We start from the raw sequence: 20,735 nt of genomic DNA, 5'->3' as shown, positions 1-20,735 counted from the left end.
CACTGAAATGTCAATAACATCAATATAACTTAAGATAATCATATGTTTAATACTTGTAAAGCTGTACTGAATAGTATTCAGCTGATTAGTAAAGTATACAAATAACTAAAAAGAAAAAAAACGTGAAATTGGAGGTCAAATGTTTGTTTCTTTCAGTAGGAATTTAGCACAGTTGCAGATTATTCGAATTAGAATTTTGGTTGTTCTGTTGAATACAAATGTTTGGGGCACAATTCAGGGCTGAATTGGAATGTGAATATTATATACAGCACTAGCCCCCCATCCCCTTCTTAACAAGCTATGTTGCTGAGCAGTCTGAGCTAAATGCTGAGCTGCCCATAACATACTGTATTTTTCGCTCCATAAGATGCACTTTTTTCCCACCCAAAAGTGGGTGGAAATCTTAGTGCATCTTATGAAGCAAAGGTACAAATTTTGTTGCCCGTTGCTGCCGCCCCACTTTTTTTTTTTTAACCCCCCCAGTCTGTCGTCCGTCCTTCACCGTCCGTCCCCCCCCTTTTTTTACCTAGTGGTCCAGCGCCCTTGTCTTATTTTCTGGTCAGCGGTGAAACAGATCAGCAGCGTGGATGTCAGGAACAAACTTTACACTCTACCGCTCGGCCCTGCGCTGTTTTCCAAATGGCTGCCGTAGGTTCTCGCGGGACTCATGAGAACTTAAGGCAGCCATTCGGAAAGCATCACGGGGCTGAGTGGGAGAGCGTAAAGCTTGCTCCTGACGTCCGTGCTGCTGATTTGTTTTGTCGCTGGCCGGGAAATGAGGAGCCCGGAAGAGCGAAGGCTGCTGCGGCAGGCAGGGAGGGAGAGAAGCCATCTGGAGCTGCTGGGCAGAATTTTAAAAGGGGTGGGGGGAGGGGAGTCTGCCCCCTTCAGTTTCTCTTTTTGCAGGCCAACCTCCAAGGCTGCCATTTCCTGGTGGATTTGGGCAGTGATCTCCTACCCCTAAATTGTCTGCAGGTGAAATCACATTCGACCAGAAGAGTAGTCTTCTCTTGGGTTGAATCAAGCATGATCCCTCTGGAGGAGATAATGTGTATTAGAAACATAGAAGATGACAGCAGAAAAGGGCCATAGCTCATTAAGTCTGCCCACTCTAATGACCCACCCCCTTGATTTTACCCCCCTAGAGATCCCAAATGTGTATCCCATTTCCTTTTAAAATCTGGCACGCTTCTGACCTCAATCACCTGAAGTGGAAGTGCATTCCAACGATCGACCACCCTTTCGGTGAAGAAGAACTTCCTGGTGTCGCCATGAAATTTCCCACCCCTGATTTTCAGCGGATGCCCTCTTGTGGCCCTCCCAGAGCAAAGCATGATTGCTGTCTGGCCCCCAGCAGCCCCCTTTCCCTCGCCCCCTGTTGTACCAGCCTGCCTGCTCTGTGGCCCCCTTCTTCCCCCCCCAGAGCAAAGCATGATTGCTGTCTGGCCCCCAGCAGCCCCCTTTCCCTCTCCCCCTGTTGTACCATGCCTGCCTGCTCTGTGGCCTCCTTCTTCCCCCCCAGAGCAAAGCATGATTGCTGTCTGCCCCAGAACACCCCTCCCCCCACCCAAAGCAACCCCCTTTCCCTCTCTCCCTGGCCCCCTGCCTGCCTGTATCCCATTCTTACCCTCCCTCCTTCCTTGGTGTCTTCTGGCCTGCTCCTCTTCAAAGCAGCCTGAGGATCGCGGCCGGCTGTAGCGAACCTCGCGATCCTGTGCTTGGAGGCAATGTGCTGCCGAGGTGGAGAACGGCCTGCGAGGTTCACTACAGCCGGCCACTATTCCTCAGTAGGCTGCTTTGAAAAGGAGGAGCATCGGTTGGTGAGTGAGGGCAGGAGGGGGGAGTCGCCGGTGTGTTCCCTTCATCTGTGTTCTCCTTGGCTCCGTGTTTGAAAATCTAATTTGGCACAGAAACATAGACCACGGTGGCAGGAAACACGAAACCCTAAGTGTGCATGCGCACTAGGGTTTTATTATAGAGGTTGTGCATATATTGAAAGCACTAAAGAGCCTGTAATAAAGGATTCAGCTGCAGTTCCTAATGCTTTGACAAAAAGATGACTCGCAAGTGGTTAAAAGATAGTGTTGGTCATCGTCCTAATCTGAATAGGGAGAGGATGTTTCATTCCCTTCGGCCTGCAATTATTTTGGTTTTAATTTCTTATAGGATAGTAGTTATGTGGCAACTTCTGACTTTAACAGCCTGGTTGGTTTATTTTTAAAATATCAGTCGAATATTGTGGTGTTTTATGCATTAAAGCTGTCTGCATAATGATCCCTAGAGTGAAGGGATTGACCTAGTTGAGTTCAATCCTAGCCTGCTCTTTGAGAAAATAAGAATTGCCATCAAGCCCAGTGTCCTGTTTCCAATAGTGGTAAAGGGGGATGGGACTAGATATTCTGCTTTTTCTGTGTGGTTACAATGAACCTGGTTTACATATTTCAGAAAGGAATTAATTTTGTACCAGGGGCAATGAAGTGTTAAATGACTTGCCCAGAGTCCCAAGGAGCTGCAATGGGAATTGAACTAACCACCTTAGGTTAGCTCAGGTAGCTGCTCTAACCACTAGGCCACTCCCACTCCCCTATTCTCCAGGACACAAGTACCTGGCAAATCCCAGAGTCAAACTCATTATGTTAAGACAGGTAGCGGTGTTTTGCAGTGATAGGATTATGTGCTGTATCTTGGGTCTCCATCAAAACTGAATTGTAATTCAATATACGGTAACACCATTCTAAAATTTTCCTCTATCATGCTTTTTATCTTCAGTAAACATTAGCTGTTGCTAGTTAAAGCATGCAACTGAGGTTTCATTTATGTAATCAGTCTGTGCCTAATTAATTATTCATAGATAAAAACAGAATGTCCTGAAAGATGATTTTATTTGCTCTTCACATTAAAAATATAAATAAGTCTGAATTAGTAATACACATATGATGTCCTGACAGACCCTACACGGTCTGTTTCGGTGAGACTACCTTCCTCAGGGGTCCAGATGATTTAGGGTACAGAGATAAAAATATGAGCAAAACAATGTATGTGTCTTTCAGCATAAAACCTGAAAATGGCTTGAAACAAGCAGAGTGGTGCGTAAAATCGCAGTGAGAAAGGGTTAGGGTTTTATGCTCAAAGACACGTAACATTGTTTTGATCATATTTTTATCTTTGTACCCTACATCATCCGGACCCCTGAGGAAGGCGGTCTTGCCGAAACACGGACCATGTAGGGTCTGTTAGGACAATCGTATGTGTATTACTAATTCAGACTTATTTGTATTTTTATTGTGAAGAGCGAATAAAATCATCTTTCAGGACATCCACAGTCGGTTTTTCTTTGGATTGTTTTTACTGTGGATCATTGGGTCTCCCTTTTTGTTGGTTATTCAATCAGTAAAATAACAAATAGCTTATCGTTGACAAAATAAACAGCAGTCTAGAGTTTTCATGATGTAGGCATATACTTGGATCTGAATTTTTGTTAGAATTATTGAGCTCAGCATAAATTCCTTTCAGGTACTTAAGAAATTTCCCTGGCCAAAAGGGCATACAGTATAGTTATGGGCCTTATAGGTCCCCTGATCCACCCTGTGAGAATCAAAATGCACAGATTATCATACTGACCCTCTACTTGTCTGTTTTCCACAGGGCCTCCTACCAGCCTCTTCCAACCTCCGCGGCGGCCTGGTCTAGGCACTCTTGGAAAGCCAATCCGTCTCCTAGCCAATCACTTCCAGGTGCAGATCCCTAAAATCGATGTCTATCACTATGATGTGGATATCAAACCAGAAAAGCGGCCCAGACGAGTAAACAGGTAGGACTGAGTTTAGGGGCAGTGCTTTCTGTAAAAATATCAGGCCTAACAGATTCACAAACATTCCCCTTTTTTCCCTCATTCCCCCCCCCCATTCCCTTTGATTACATGCTGTCTATTTGTGTGAATGATACTATCCTAGTAAGCAATCGTAGTTTTCTTCATATGTTAGTGTACCCCACCTTGTTCCGCCTGCGCAGTTAAAAGCAGTATTGTAAATTGGAAATGTCTGCTTATTGAGTCGATCTTAAGTGTAGGATCATTTTGATATTTAACTAGAGAAATATTAACAAGGACTGTTCTGTGGATTTGTTAGTGACCTAAATGCAGGGCATATTTGTGTCTGACTTGGTGCACAGCTTTGTGTGGCTTCTGTGTACAAATTTCTATATTAGTTTAACAACTTGTTCTGAAAGGAGTCTAGTGCACACAAGAAATTGGTGTGATGAACACTTAAATCCAATGGTATTTGTATGTATTAGCTAGTAAATTTAGGTACATGAAGGTCGAGTGCACTATATTATAATACTGGGGCTTAACATCAGGTCTGAGAAGTAAAAGATTAGCTCATTCTTCTTTGGCTGTTCTTTCTGTGCAAGCACAAAGGACTTGCAAATTTTATTTTCTTATCCCTTGTGGATTCTATACGCTAGGTGTTCAATCCCAACCCGGGAGTTGCAGAAATTAACACTTTTAGGAGCACATGCTCCTCCCCCTTAGACTGAGAGCTAGAAACGTATCCAGTTTCAATTTCTACAAGCAATCCATGCAGAAGTTTTTTGTAGTTGCTCTTTTTCTTTTTGCTTAAAGTTCACTTTCTTGGTGGCTTCAGTGCCTTGAGACCCCTTTCCAGTGGTCCCTGTCGGAGGAAAGTACGCATGCCATGGAGCCGGACTGCTGCTTCCAGAGAAACTCTGGAGCTGGCCTGCTGTGTGCCACTCTTCTTAGACTCTGGGCCCATTCCTCTGGGAGTCGCTCTCCTGCTGAACTTGCCATGGGTTTTAAGCACAGGCTGTATGCATCTGGAGTGGACACCCCCTGCCCCCAAGCTTTCAGGGCGCAGGTCGCCTTTCCCACCTCTGACCACATGGCAAGGTAATTGTCAGTGTCCGGCAGACTGACAGTTTAAAGATCTTCAAGCCTGGTCATTTGGAGCAGTTTCTGAGGCAGAAAAATCTTTATCCCAGGACAAGCAGGCAGGTATACTCACATATGGGTGACATCATCGACGGAGCCCGGATACGGATGCCTCGCAAGCAGACTTGCTTGAAGAAACTCGAAGTTTCGAGTTGCCCGCACTGCGCATGCGCGAGTGTCTTCCCGCCCAGCGCAGGGCGCATCTCCTCAGTTCTCAGTTTTCTGCGGAGCCGAGAAGTCAGTCTTTGACTCTCTGCGTTTAACTTCGTGCTTTCTCTCAACTGCGGTTTGTGTGTTTTTCTTCACGAATCACTGTTTTATTTTATTTTAGTTAAAAAAAAATAAAAATTTTCTTCTTCCGTTCGTTTTCCGGGACAGGCCGCTCGGCCACAGCCCGAGGGCTTTGACTTTCTGTCTGTCCCGGCCTGCTACAGGCTTCAAGAGGTGTAGCACGTGTCAGTGCGCGATCTCTCTTACGGACCCTCACGGACGTTGCCTTAAGTGCCTTGGGCCGAAACATCATCCTAGGTCGTGCCTGTCTTGCCAACAATTCAGCCTCGTGCTTTCAAGTGTCGTTGCATTCTGGTGGACAAGCTTTTCGAGATGGAGTCTCCTACTGATCCCTCGACTTCGAAGGCGTCTTTAGCCTCGACTTCCATCGAGGCTCCTTCTGCGCCTACTGGTTCCACCTCGAGCCTCATCAGACCTTCGTCGTTTGCAGCGGCTGTTGCTTCGACGTCATCTGCTGTATCTTCCCCTGTTTCCTCAGGTCAGATAGCTAAGCAGTCGGTTCCACTGGTGGTGATTTAAAGTGTCCAAGACTCCTAAGTCGAAACACACTCGCACTACCTCGAAGGAACCTCCAGCCAAAGCAGGGGTCCGGTTTCAGATGCGGATCCATCCTTGCTGGCTTCTTTCCAGACCATGTTAGAGAAGCAGTTTATTCAGTTCCTTACTAATATAGGACCCAAACTGCTTCCTCTTATCCAGCCTGGGCATTCAGCAGACTCCTGTGAGGTCGAGCATCTTCCTTTGCCCCAGTCTGAACTGGTCAAAGAGAAGTTTCACATGTTAACCCTGGCTTCTCTCTATCCCCTCCTTGAGCAGAACGACTGGTTATGCTCTCTGAATCTCAAGGAGGCCTACACTCACATTCCCATTCATCCGGCCTCCCGTCAATTCCTCAGATTTTGGGTGGGACATCTTCATCTTCAATACCAAGTGCTCCCTTTCGGCCTGGCCTCGTCGCCCAGAGTCTTCACCAAGTGCCTGGTTGTGGTGGCCGCAGCACTCAGAAACCATGGTCTTCAGGTATTTCCCTACCTCGACGACTGGCTCATCAAGGATTCCACATCTCAGGGAGTCGTCCGAGCGACCCGGAGGAAGATCTGGTTTCTGTAGAGTCTGGGGTTCGAGATCAACTTTCCAAAGTCCCATCTGCAACCTTCCCAGACTCTCCCCTTCATTGGAGCGGTTCTGGATACCATATAACTCAGGGCATTCCTCCCTCAGCAACGCCTGATGCTCTGCTTTGTCTTTGTCATTCGGTGTCCTCTCGCCCATCCATCTCGGTGAGACACATGATGGTTCTTCTAGGCCACATGGCCTCGACAGTTCACGTAACTCCTTTTGCTAGACTTCACCTCAGAATCCCTCAGTGGACCCTGGCATCTCAATGGTCGCAGGTGTCCGACCCTCTGACTCGACACATCCAGGTCACTCTGCTCTGCGACAGTCTCTGCACTGGTGGATGCTCTCTTCCAATCTCTCCAGAGGTTTGCTGTTTCACACGCCTCCCCATCAGAAGGTTCTCACGACCGACTCCTCGACCTATGCTTGGGGAGCTCATCTGGATGGTCTGCGCACTCAAGGCTATTGGACCAGTGCGGACCGCCTGTGTCACATCAATCTCCTGGAACTCAGGGCGATCTTCAATGCTCTCAGTGCTTTTCAGCATCATCTTCACGACATGGTGGTTCTCATTCGCACGGACAACCAAGTCGCCATGTATTAAATCAACAAGCAGGGAGGTACGGGCTCGGCCTCCCTCTGCCAGGAAGCTCTGAAAGTTTGGGATTGGGCGATTCACCACAACACCTTCCTCAAAGCTGTCTACATTCAGGGGGCGGACAATGCCTTGGCGGACAACTTGAGTCGCCTTCTACAGCCTCACAAATGGACTCTCCATTCCACACCCCTGCATCACATCTTCTCTCTGTGGGGATCGCCTAAGATAGACCACTTCGCAGCCCCCCCCCCCCAACTTCAAACTGCCTCAATTCTGCTCCAGGATCTACACTCCTCATTGCTTTTCTTCTGGACTGGGGGAATCTCTTTCTGTATGCATTTCCTCCATTTCCTCTCATTCAAAAGACTCTAGTCAAGCTCAAGTCGGACCATGCCACCATGATTCTGATTGCTCTTCGGTGGCCCAGACACCTTGGTACTCCCTGCTACTTCAACTCAGCAGCAGGGAGCCCTTTCTTCTGCCAGTATTTCCCTCTCTGCTTACACAGCATCAGGGATCTCTACTTCATCCCAACCTGCAGTCTCTACACCTGACAGCTTGGTTCCTCTCAAAGTAACTTCCCTTCAGTTTTCGCAACCTGTGCGGGATGTTTTGGAAGCTTCACAGAAGCCTGCTACTAGACAATGTTATTCCCAAAAATGGACTAGATTTTCTACTTGGTGTTTTTCTCGGCATAAGTAGCCTCAACATGCCTCCTTGTCCTCTGTTTTGGACTATCTTTTGCACCTATCTCATTTTGGCCTCAAGTCTACATCAATCCGAGTCCATCTGAGTGCAATTGCTGCTTTTCATCAGCCTCTTCAAGGGAAACATATCTCTGCTCATCCTGTGGTTTCCAGATTCATGAAAGGACTTTTCCATGTCAATCCTCCTCTCAAACCGCCTCCAGTGGTTTGGGACCTCAATGTTCTTTCTCAGCTTATGAAACCTCCCTTTGAGCCTCTTAACAAGGCTCATCTCAAGTATCTCACTTGGAAAGTGGTGTTTCTCATTGCCCTCACTTCTGCTCGTCGAGTTAGTGAGCTTCAGGCTTTGGTTGCGGATCCACCTTTCACAGTGTTCCATCATGACAAGGTGGTGCTTAGCACTCATCCTAAATTCCTTCCTAAAGTGGTCTCGGAATTTCATCTCAATCCATTGTTCTTCCAGTGTTTTTTCCAAAGCCTCATTCTCATCCTGGAGAATCAGCTCTTCAGACTCTGGACTGTAAACGTGCTTTGGCTTTCTACCTGGAACGCACCAAGCCACACAGAACTGCTCCTCAACTTTTCATCTCCTTTGATCCAAACAAGTTGGGACATCCTATCTCTAAGCGTACCATCTCCAACTGGATGGCGGCTTGTATCTCTTTCTGCTATGCCCAGGCTGGATTACCCCTTCACAGTAAAGTCACAGCCCATAAGGTCAGAGCAATGGCAGCCTCTGTTGCTTTCCTCAGATCGACACCGATTGAGGAAATTTGTAAGGCTGCCACTTGGTCCTCGGTTCATACGTTCACTTCTCATTATTGTCTGGATACTTTCTCCAGACGGGATGGACAGTTTGGCCAAACTGTATTACAGAATTTATTCTCCTAAATTGCCAACTCTCCCTCCATCCCATTGTGGTTAGCTTGGAGGTCACCCACTAGTGAGAATACCTGCCTGCTTGTCCTGGGATAAAGCAATGTTACTTAACGTAACAGTTGTTATCCAGGGACAGCAGGCAGCTATTCTCACGTCCCACCCACCTCCCCTGGGTTGGCTTCTCTGCTAGCTATCTGAACTGAGGAGACACGCCCAGTACATCGGGCGGGAAGGCACTCGCGCATGCGCGGTGCAGGTGACTGGAAACTTCTAAAGTTTCTACAAGCAAGTATGCTTGTGAGACGTCCGCATTGGGGCTCCGTTGGATGACGTCACCCACTAGTGAGAATAGCTGCCTGCTGTCCCTGGATAACAACTGTTACGGTAAGTAACATTGCTTTCAGGTTCCCGAGTAGCGGCTGTGTTAAAAAGCCCCAATGATGCCAGGAGTCAGGTGGGGCATCCTCGTATTGGAGGCCGCCTTTCTCAGTTTTATTGTGAGTGAACTTGCTTTCATTGCTTCATTGGATGCTAGATATCATTCAGGAGGGTTGGGATTGAACACCTAGCTTATGGAATCCTATAGGGACTAAGATTATAAGGTAGAAACCTAATCTTCCATTCTTGAAGATGAGAATGAAGAAAAGGCAGGGTATGAAGAGCCAACGCATTCTTGTGCCCAAATGCAGGACTGAGGAGATGCTGAGGTGGTAGAATGGAGGGGTTGAGTGTTTGCAAAAATTTAGATATTGCACCAATAATTATCTGCAGCATAGCATTCTGCCATGCCCATGTGAATTCAAGTACCTTTGAAACTTGTGTTTTATGTAGAATATTGATTCTGTGCTTAGTCGGTGCATGTTCATGGAAACCACCATGTTTTTCTTATGTTTATTTTTTTTGCTCGTGTATTAGGGAATCATTAAGCTTCAGTACATGGCTTATTACTTATACATCAGTCTCTGGGAGTGGTACTGCCACGCTGAAACATTCTAGTTGTAGCTATATTTCAGCTAACAAGAGGGTGCCCAAATTCTGTAAGCGACTGATGCTTTAGAGTTTCTGCTGTGCTAGACTAAGTTATTAACTTTGAGGTTCTTTTTACTAAGCTGTAGTAAAAGTGGCCTTAGTGTGTTCTTATGCCAGTTTTTCCTGTGCACCAAGGCCATTTTTGCCGCAGCTGGCAAATGGGTCAATTTTTCAGTTTTCCCAATGTGCTTGTGTTGCCATTAGCGTGCAGCCATTAACGAAAATTAGTGAGTGACCCTTATCACCACTCATCCCCACTCATCCCCTCCGAGACATTCAGAAATTTCTTAGCACATGGTTTGAAGGGCATAGAAAAAGTGGATAGGGACAGATTTTTCAAACTAAGGGGAACCACAGGTACAAGGGGGCACTCGGAGAAATTGAAAGGGGAAAGGTTTAGAACAAACGCCAGGAAGTTCTTTTTCACCCAGAGGGTGGTGGATACATGGAACGCGCTGCCGGAGGATGTGATAGGCAGAAGTACGCTACAGGGCTTCAAAGAAGGTCTGGACAGGTACCTAGAGGACAAAGGGATTGAGGGGTACAGATAGGAGTAGAGGTAAGGTTATAGGGACAGGATTTGAGGTAAATTACAAAATTAGTCAGAGACCACTATTCAGACAGTGGGCCTGATGGATCGTCGCGGGAGCGGACCGCTGGGCAGGATGGACCTCTGGTCTGCCCCAGCGGAGGCAACTTCTTATGTTCTTATGTTTGCATGCACTTATTGGGATTTCACCACAGGACACATCACCCGGTAAGCCCTTTTAAGCTATAACTACAGTAGTGCTTACTGCAGTTTGATAAAGACCTCTTTATCCCAGGACAAGCAGGCAGGTATTCTCACTAGTGGGTGATGTCATCCGACAGAGCCCCGATACGGACATCTTGCAAGCATGTCTTGCTTGAAGAAACTCAGAAGTTTCGAGATGCCCGCACCGCGCATGCGCCAGTGCCTTCCCGCCCGATGCTCCGGGCGTGTCTCCTCAGTTCTTTTTCTTCCGCGGAGCCTCCCATCCGAACCCCGCTGACTGCGAGTGAGCCCTAGTACATACTTCCTTAAGCAGCGTCGGGCCAGCAGCACTCTAAACAGGCTTCTTTGGCCTTGTCTGCCCATTAATTCACATCAATAACGCGGCAGAGTGAATTCATGGGTGGAGAAGGCCGAAGCAGCCTGTTTAGAGTGCTGCCGGCCCGACGCTGCTTAGGGATGTATATAGGGCTTGCTTGCAGTCAGTGGGGTTCAGATGGGAGGGAAGGATGGGGGGTTCGGCTGCTGGGGCGGGTGCTTGCTCAAGGGTTCTGCCGCACAAGGGATGAGAGGGAAGGGAAGCTGGGCAAGGATCCTGCTGCACGAAGAATGGGAGGGAGGGAAGGATAGAAGCAGGGCAAAGAAACCAGACAGCTTGCTGCACTAATTCGTCATGCAGCTATCTTGATGCCATCACTTTTGACTTAATGAAAATCTGTTTTCTTTGCAAGTTTACTCCTGCTCACCACCGTTAAAGCTAATATCTTAACAGTCATATGTGACATTTGAATGGAGAGAGTCGGACCACCTTTCAGTCAAAAGTTTTTATCACATGAAGATATATATTGGTTCATGAAGAAGAGGGGTTTGTGAACCAAAACCTTATACAAAGCAAGGAACAATTTTATAAATGAAGAGCTTGGTTTGCCTCTGAATGGTATGTGTTTATAGGCTTTTGTGCCATGAGTACCTGGGAGACTTTAGAAGCATGTTTGTAAGTTTCAGATGCCTTGAAGTTTTATTTTCAAGGGTTGCTAATTTTCTGTTGTCTTTATTTTTCCTCAACTGCCTCCAGGGAAGTGATTGATACAATGGTGCGTCACTTCAAGATGCAGATATTTGGAGACAGACAACCTGGCTATGATGGCAAGAGGAATATGTACACAGCACATCCGCTGCCTGTTGGACGAGACAGAGTTAGTATGATATTGACCAGTGTTCTTCTCGGTTCTAGATATCTCAATCTGCCGCAACCGTCCATTAAATACTTGGTTGCATAGTATTCCTATTGTAGGTGTATTTGATACTATTGGTGTAGCCCTTTAGTATCGGCTTGCAAAGGCCTACTGCCACTTGACCATTTTGTAAGATTTAGTTCCCTGTGGCTGTCAGTAACAGACACCTGTCCGTTCCACAAAGGGCTGTAGCACTTATGAATCCCAGTGCATTTGACTTGATGGTAGGTGGTCTACTTTTCTCTGCTGCCTTCCTTGGATGTATTCCAACAAGAAACAGTTTAGAAATAAAATATAACTGTATCCAAATTGATATGGTCATTTAACAGCATTGTAGGACTTGCTCTTTTCAGGACTGCAAGCATTACCTTCCCAGCAGTTCCTGCCATGACCAGTTTGAATTGAACCAGTTCAATGCATGTCACTGGTGGAGCTGCATGATCTTTTCTCTGAGTGTTCTGTATGGGAAGCACAACTTCACTAGTTATTGGTGCACTCTGTTCTGTATAGAGGCTCTGGTTTTAGTTTTGTAAATTTTGAGCCCTTACCTTGTTTGGTGTATCGATTTATGAAGGTTGCCTTCTTCCTTGTTGTAGGTTGACTTAGAGGTGACTCTTCCAGGTGAGGGTAAGGATCAGACCTTTAAAGTGACAATTCAGTGGGTGTCAGTGGTCAGTCTTCAGCTCCTCCTGGAAGCTTTATCGGGACATCTGAGTGAAGTTCCTGATGATTCTGTGCAGGCTCTTGATGTTATTACCAGGCATCTTCCATCTATGCGGTAGGTCTCGCAACATAATTTGAACATATATTTCTGTCTTAATGCAGGGGTGTCCAATGTCGGTCCTCGAGGGCCGCAATCCAGTCGGGCTTTCAGGATTTCCCTAATGAATATGCATTGAAAGCAGTGCATGCACATAGATCTCATGCAGATTCATTGGGGAAATCCTGAAAACCCGACTGGATTGCGGCCCTCGAGGACCAACATTGGACACCCCTGGTCTAATGTTTTTAATTACGTATAAGTGAAAACATACCCAAAAGGTGTGAGCTACATCAAATGCCATAACGCTTTTCTTAAACTGATTTTTCTGAAGGCTACAATAGTGTTAGACATCATCATAAAAATATATTTCTGTGGTTTCCAAGAGAGGATTCAGATTTATGTAATGAAGCCTTTCTTTGATACTGTTATCTCTTCTGTCCAGATACACCCCAGTGGGCCGTTCATTTTTCTCACCTCCTGAGGGGTACTATCATCCGTTGGGAGGGGGCAGAGAAGTTTGGTTTGGCTTCCATCAGTCAGTCCGCCCAGCCATGTGGAACATGATGCTTAATATCGATGGTATGTAAGTATTTTGTTGCCTTAACATAGAAACTGGATAGAATGTCAGTGACAAAATTCATCCCTGTTCCCATTCCCACAGATAACTGTGTGGATATCATCCTGTATCATTCTTTAGTGTCTATTTCTTCACCAGCATTCTTCAATGCAAGGCTTGAGGGTCAGTGGTCGTGCCCATTCATACTCGGATTCTTCCTGCTCTCCTTAAATGCCATGGAGATGGGTTTCCCATGGTTATCTGCAGGGACTGCAATGGTGACGAATTTTGTTACTGTCACTCTCTAATTTCTCTCTTGAACAAAGAATAGGCACTTCAGCAAAATTCCATTAACTTATGTTCTGACAATCTAAAAATATAGAACAGATTCCCTTCCCTATAATTGTGCTCAAATTGATCTATTAGCACCATGCCTATCTGTGTATCAGGGCTACACATCAGACTTATTTAGAATTTTGCTTTTTACCCTTGTAGGCAATGATTGAACATATGTCTTCTAGACAAACAGCTTCCTCCTTTTTAAGGAGAGGCAAGAATCCCTGCCCTCCAAGATCATAAGAATATATAACTTATTTATTCAGTGCCAGTGGGAAGATTGCACAATAAATTTTCCATGCTCTAATACTTTAGCCAGCAATAATCATTCTCCTTTGCTCAGAGATCCACTTTGCAAGTTTACAGAATAAATTTTGCCAATATTTTAAGTTTTCCCTATTGGAGGACAAGTAGTATTCAATCTGATCAGAATGATTGTCTCTGAACAATTTCCCACATTTAGGGCAATTAGGGGATAAAGACACTCCAACTTTATATACTTGTATGAAAAATATGCTTTTGGAAATTACATTCTCACACTGATGCCGCAGGAAGTAGATAGCATTTGTTCAAACTATTGAATAAACTTGTTATCCTATTTGGGGTGTGGTGTGTTTATTTTTGTTTGTTTTTTTTCTTTTTTTTTGCCCGTCCTCCCAATGGAGCTCAGAGCAGGTTACAAATCGGATACTCAAGCATTTTCCTATCTGTCCTGGCAGGCTCTCACTCTTATCTAATGGGACAGTGGAGGATTAAGTTTACTTGCCCATGGTCATGAGGAGCAGCGTGGGGTTTGAACCCACAACCTCAGGATGAGGCTGTAGTTCTAAGCACCACGGCAACACTCTCCTAATGCCCAGCTAAGTGTTATAGAGTGTTGGTAAAAGAAGATTACTAAGGTGTTTATGTAGTATTGAGATAGAAGTCAGTGAGCGATTTGCTTAGCTAAAAGGGGAATTCAACAAAGAGTACTAAGTGTGTTAGTGTGCATTAACCAGAAAAGATGCCCGTAGGAATATAATGGGCTTCTTTACCATTTAGTGTTTAATTTTTGTAACATACCATACCATACAGTTTCTTATATCCTGCAATTTTCTACCCCTTGTTGAATTCTCTCCCTCCCCCAAACCTCCTGCGATGTTGCCCTCATGTAGGGATGATATGTATGTGCTGATTATCTATATGCAAAGATTGTATTCATCGCCCTTGATCCCTCTTGGAAACTTGATAATTGACCCATCGTCCTTCGTGCCTTGACGTAAGAATTGTATACCTTCTTGGGCCCACATTTTAAAAATGACATTATCTATCCATGGCTTAAAAGCTGGATTACCTACAATAGAGCTACACCCCCAAAACCATTTCTCTAGTCATCTTCCTAAGAGCCTTTTCCAGCTTACACATAGCGGATGGATAAGGACACTATCCCTCAAATAAAAGCAGTGTTGGAAGATGAGCATGCAATAGGTAACTCAAATGAAAGAGATGCTAAGGCCTGTTATCCCCATTGGAGTATATACTGAAATGCTATACAGTATATGCTATATATTTCAAGATTTAAGGCCCAAATTTTGTGAATGGTGCAGTACATGCCTGGGCGTACCATTTAAGATCTGGAAGATCCAATCCTGTCTTCTCTGGACCATATAACCTAACTGTTTTTAAATTGAGACTATTCCCCCAGCAAACGAACGTTCTGTTACCCTCAAATCTTTGTGTGAGAGAGAAATAGGCAAGTTTTGAAGCATATAGAGGCATTTTAGTAAAATTGTCATATGAATGTTGATATGATTTCTAGGGGGTCAACAGAGTAGCTGGGTTGCTTTTAAAACTCCTGCTGCTCTTGGTATCTTCTTGGCTTTTGAAACAATCCACTTTTAACCTGGCTAGGAAGACAGTGCAGTGAATTAGGATAGCACATGTGTAAATGTTCTCTGCTGTCCACTGTGCCTGAGTACTTCCTGCCTTTGCTTTTAGTTTCGGCAACTGCTTTCTACCGAGCTCAGCCTGTGATTGAGTTCATGTGTGAAGTGTTAGATATTCAGAACATCAATGAGCAAACCAAACCTCTTACAGACTCCCAGCGTGTCAAGTTTACCAAAGAAATACGAGGTAAATGCTTCCTGATAATTTATCACAGTTCTTTGAGTATAAACCTCGCTGCCCATCAATTAAACAATATATTGTACCGTGTCTTATGAAAAAGCAGTTTTAAGCATTCAGACAGTCTTAAATATAGATTGTGCGAGAGGCAGAAGACATACAAAGTCTTTAACGCCATTGCTAAAGTATTAGCAACGCTGTAGAGCAGTGGTCTCAAACTCTTTGCAGGGCCACATTTTGGATTTGTAGGTACTTGGAGGGCCTCAGAAAAAATAGTCAATGACAATTTTGCATGAGGTAAAACTCTTTATAAATCTTTCCTTTTGGCTAAGTCTTAATATTGTAATTTATAGCTAAAGAGACACATGATCAATAAACTTATTTTACTTTTGCGATTGTGATTATGATAAACATACCAAGAGCCTCAAAATAGTACCTGGCAGGCCGCATGTGGCCCCTGGGCTGCGAGTTTGAGACCACTGCTGTAGAGCAATCTGTGTAGGAGTAGAAACTCTTGAATGAAATCTTGAAGCTTATGGACATGTTGTATGTTCTTGGGGCATCCGTAGGTTTAAAAGTGGAGGTTACCCATTGTGGACAGATGAAGAGGAAGTACAGAGTGTGCAATGTGACGCGCCGCCCAGCCAGCCACCAGACGTAAGCTGCCTAAATATGTGGGCTAACTCTAGTACCAAGATATAATTTTGATGGTGTTTGGCTCTTGTAAGGATGGGATTTTAAAGTATTCATCTAATTTTAAGTCTGCAGAATTGCTTTATCCAAAGCGGTAGTTTCAGATATATAGTATGGCAATGTGGAGCCATACAAGATTAGCTCTTAAAGTGGATGTACAGCCTTGCAGGACAAAACACACTTGCTAGATGTCTCTTTATCCAAGTTTATTAAAAAATTTGATTAAACGCCTATCAAATACTAAGCATTTTATAACAATGAAAATAAGGGTAAAAACAAATTAACCACAAAAGTTAACAAGAACAAAAAAAACAGACTAACACAAAAAATAATACATACAGTAAACAGGAAAGGGGGTAGAACTACAATGAGTACATGAAAAGAACACTCCATGTGTACAGCAACTAAACCTAAGTTGGACTGAACTGGATTGTATTTACTATAGATTTCTTAGATGGGTGGAATCTGAATCCAAAATCCTAAAAATATGGTCCAGGAAAAATGCTAAGAAACATTTCAGTCTATCCTAAGAGTTTCATTGTTTTGTATACTGTAGATAACTATACAACATGGACACGGGGGTCCAAGATGTGACTACATTATTAGTGAATCCATGATATATACTAGGTCTACAGAGTAGTATATCAAAAGAAAAAACCCCGTTATATTGTATCTACAGTGTATTTTACTTCTTTACCATTTATTCCATGGAGTATGTACAAACTCCACAGCTCCGTCTTGAGTTTCCTCTTAAATGCAAGTATTGGATGCATACATTTTTAAAGGGATGTGAGCAAAAGCTATAAGCCAGCAGTGGCTTTCTGTAACATGAGCTGAAGTGATGGGCTTTGGTTATAAATTCTTCCACCCAATTTTCCTGTAGGTTTCCTTTGCAGCTGGAGAATGGCCAAGCCATGGAGTGTACAGTAGCACAGTATTTTAAGCAGAAGTATAGCCTGCAGTTGAAATATCCCCACCTCCCTTGTCTACAAGTGGGACAAGAGCAAAAACACACTTACCTGCCTCTTGAGGTAATGTACTTTTTGGGATGTTGGCAGGTGATTTGCCTTTTTCATTGTAATGCTTGTTACCATCATATGGAGCAACTATAAAACAGCTGGCTGGATGCTTTGGTCAGTTATGCAACTTCGGCTTTACCAATAGCTGGAATTTGGGAGTGTTGCTCTATACACATGAAAAATTGTTCTGTTATGGTTTGTTGCCTAATCAGAATGCATTTTCAAATGGGGTAAAATTGTTAAGATTGGGTTTAGGGGGATATGGTGGGTTGAAGGTTTGGTAAAGTGTGGTGTACACTAAATATAGGGAACATTGAAAACATGTCTTCAAATTAGAAATTTGCAAGGTTCCAGGCTTTTTATTCAAGATGTATAAAAATATGGAATAACAAAACAAATTGTAAAGGTTAATTCTTCTAATCCTGTTTTCTAGGTGTGTAACATTGTGGCAGGTCAGCGGTGTATCAAGAAGCTGACAGATAATCAGACATCTACTATGATAAAAGCAACAGCAAGGTCTGCACCAGACAGGCAGGAGGAGATCAGCAGGCTGGTGAGTAAATTTAATCCAGACTTTGGGTTTTCAAAACTAGAGGAAACTCTTAATGAGCAATCGTGAACCTTTTAGAATAACCTCAGAACATTGTCACAGGTATTATCTTTTTATCCCAGGACAAGCAGGCAGCATATTCTTGACTGATGGGTGACGGCATCGACGGAGCCCCGGTACGGACAATTTTAGAGTGATTGCACTCTAAGAACTTAGAAAGTTCTAGTTAGGCCGCACCGTGCGTGCGCGAGTGCCTTCCGGCCCGACGAAGGCGCGCGGTCCCCAGTTTCTTAGTTTCCGCGGAGCTAAGAAGATGCGTGTTTCCAACGGCTGTTGGAAAATTTTTTTCATTGTTACTCGCCTTCCCGCTCGCGCGTTCTTTTTCTTCGAGAATTGTTCTCTTTCTTATTTTATTTCGTTTGTGTTTAAAAAAAAAAAAAAATTCACTTTTTTTTTATTTTTTTCGGTCAGCCCCGGCGGGGCCTGTTGGCACCATCGAAGCCTCGGGCTTCGATTTTGCTACGGCCGTTTTTCCCTTCATGCCCCCTTCACCGGGTTTTAAAAAGTGTCAGCGGTGTGCGCGCCCTATATCATTATCTGACCCGCACAAGTGGTGCCTGCAGTGTCTGGGTCCGGACCTTAGGGCAGAAACGTGCACCCGCTGTAGTTCTCTTCAAAAGAGAACTTTGAAAAATCGGCAAATACAGCAGCGGATCCTTTTCAGTACCGCTATGGAAGTTCCTCCGGTATCGACTCCTGCAACTTCCTCCCAGTCGACACCGGTAGTGTCGGCACCGCAAGATCCATCGCCGGTGTCGCATCCCGTAGGTAAGCCGGCTAAGAAGCCTTCCCCTACTGTTCTCGGGCCGCCAGTCGAGCATGCAGTGAGCCAAGTCCTGCAGACTGCGCACCGGCCCCGTAAGCGCTCCGCTCCCATTGAAGTTACTGCCTCTTCATCGGCATCTACTTCGCCTGGGACACATGGCCTCCACAGTACATGTCATACCTTTCGCACGTCTCCACCTGCGTACTCCTCAATGGACCTTAGCGACCCAGTGGTCCCAAGCGACGGATCCTTGTTCACAACACATATCTGTGACCTCGTCTCTTCGACAGTTGCTTCTTTGGTGGATGACATCCTCAAATCTATCCAGAGGTCTGCTGTTCCATCTACCTCCTCATCAACTAGTCATCACCACGGATTCCTCCCCCTATGCCTGGGGAGCTCACTTGAACGAGTTCCAAACTCAGGGGTTTTGGACTGCCCAGGAAAAGAAACACCACATCAATTTCCTGGAACTTCGAGCGATGTTTTATGCCCTCAAGGCATTTCAACATCTTCTCTTTCCTCAAGTACTACTCATTTGCACAGACAATCAAGTTGCAATGTACTACATCAACAAACAGGGAGGGACGGGCTCCCGCCTGTTTTGTCAGGAAGCCCAAAGGATTTGGTCTTGGGCGACAGCTCGTCACTTATTCCTGAAGGCTGTCTACATTCAAGGGGAACTGAATTCCTTAGCAGACAATCTCAGCAGAATTCTTCAACCTCACGAATGGTCTCTCGATCCCATGACTCTTCAGTCCATTTTCACTCAATGGGGCACTCTTCAAGTGGACCTTTTTGCAGCTCCCCACAACCATCAACTGCCCCTGTTTTGCTCCAGACTCTACTCTCCTCACCGTCTGGCGCCCGATGCATTTCTCCTGGATTGGACCAGTCTCTTCCTATATGCATTTCCCCCTCTACCGCTCCTGCTGCGGACTTTGTTCAAGCTCAAGAGGGAACGGGCCACCATGATTCTCATCGCTCTACGGTGGCCCAGGCAACATTGGTTCTCCCTTCTACTTCAACTCAGTTCCAGGGAACCCATACCTCTTCCACTGTTTCCTTCTCTGCTTACTCAGCATCAACAGTCCCTTCTGCATCCCAACCTGCAGTCTCTGCACCTGACAGCTTGGTTTCTCTCGGGCTGACTTCGGCTCATTCACTCCTTTCTCAGCCTGTCCGTTCTATCATTGATGCTTCCAGGAAACCGGCCACTCTTCAGTGTTATCAACAGAAGTGGTCTCGGTTTTCTTCCTGGTGCCTCTTACATCACCATAATACCATGTCTCTAGCAGTGGGACTATCTTCTTTCCTTGTCTGACTCTGGCCTTAAATCTACTTCTATCAGAGTTCACCTTAGTGCAATTGCTGCTTTTCATGAGCCGGTACATGGAAAACCCCTCTCGGCTCATCCTTTGGTTTCTAGATTCATGAGGGGACTTTTCAATGTGAAACCACCTCTCAAGCCCCCTCCTGTGGTTTGGGATCTCAATGTGGTTCTTTCCGCTTTAATGAAGCCTCCTTTTGAACCTTTGGCCACAGCGCATTTCAAATTTCTTACTTGGAAAGTGGTCTTCCTTATAGCTCTCACTTCTGCCAGGAGGGTCAGTGAGTTGCATGCACTAGTGGCCGATCCACCTTTCACTGTTTTTCACCATGATAAGGTAGTTCACCGTACACATCCAAAGTTTCTCCCTAAGGTTGTGTCTGACTTTCATCTTAATCAGTCCATTGTCCTACCTGTATTTTTTCCAAAGCCTCATTCTCATCCAGGTGAACAGGCTTTGCATACATTGAACTGTAAACGTGCTTTGGCTTACTATCTTGAACGCACCAAACCTCACAGATCATCTCCTCAACTGTTTTTGTCCTTTGATCCTAACAAGTTGGGTCATCCTGTATCTAAACGCACCCTGTCCAATTGGCTTGCTGCTTGCGTTTCATTCTGTTACGCTCAGTCGGGCCTGACACTGGAAGGTTCTGTCATGGGCCACAAGATTAGAGCTATGGCAGCGTCTGTAGCTTTCCTCCGTTCCACTTCCATTGAGGAAATCTGCAAGGCTGCTACTTGGTCCTCAGTTCATACTTTTACATCTCACTATTGTCTGGATGCATTCTCCAGACGGGATGGACACTTCGGCCAATCTGTTTTACAAAATTTGTTTTCCTAATGGCCAACCTTCCCTCCGTCCCTCTTTTTGTTAGCTTGGAGGTCACCCATCAGTCAAGAATATGCTGCCTGCTTGTCCTGGGATAAAGCACAGTTACTTACCGTAACAGGTGTTATCCAGGGACAGCAGGCAGATATTCTTGCATCCCTCCCACCTCC

The 20,735-nt window shown here is 45.1% G+C and overlaps 1 protein-coding gene across 3 annotated transcripts in view; it reads left to right on the top strand.

The window, feature by feature from the left end:
* Positions 1-20,735, top strand: part of LOC117365070 (protein argonaute-4) — an 85,925-nt gene that overhangs the window by 19,896 nt on the left and 45,294 nt on the right. For 2 of the 3 annotated variants that reach the window (XM_033954983.1, XM_033954984.1), the window contains exons 2-9: positions 3,646-3,811; positions 11,398-11,518; positions 12,154-12,335; positions 12,763-12,899; positions 15,190-15,324; positions 15,885-15,972; positions 16,892-17,039; positions 17,461-17,580. In XM_033954983.1, coding sequence (XP_033810874.1) covers positions 3,646-3,811; positions 11,398-11,518; positions 12,154-12,335; positions 12,763-12,899; positions 15,190-15,324; positions 15,885-15,972; positions 16,892-17,039; positions 17,461-17,580 — 1,097 coding nt within the window. Of the gene's footprint in view, positions 1-3,645; positions 3,812-11,397; positions 11,519-12,153; positions 12,336-12,762; positions 12,904-15,189; positions 15,325-15,884; positions 15,973-16,891; positions 17,040-17,460; positions 17,581-20,735 lie in introns of those variants that run through there. The other variant, XM_033954985.1, reaches the window with a different exon arrangement.

This window comes from Geotrypetes seraphini, chromosome 8, assembly GCF_902459505.1.
Source record: "Geotrypetes seraphini chromosome 8, aGeoSer1.1, whole genome shotgun sequence".
In the NCBI taxonomy this organism is placed as follows: Eukaryota; Metazoa; Chordata; class Amphibia; order Gymnophiona; family Dermophiidae; genus Geotrypetes; species Geotrypetes seraphini.
This window is presented reverse-complemented; position numbering and strand designations above follow the sequence as displayed.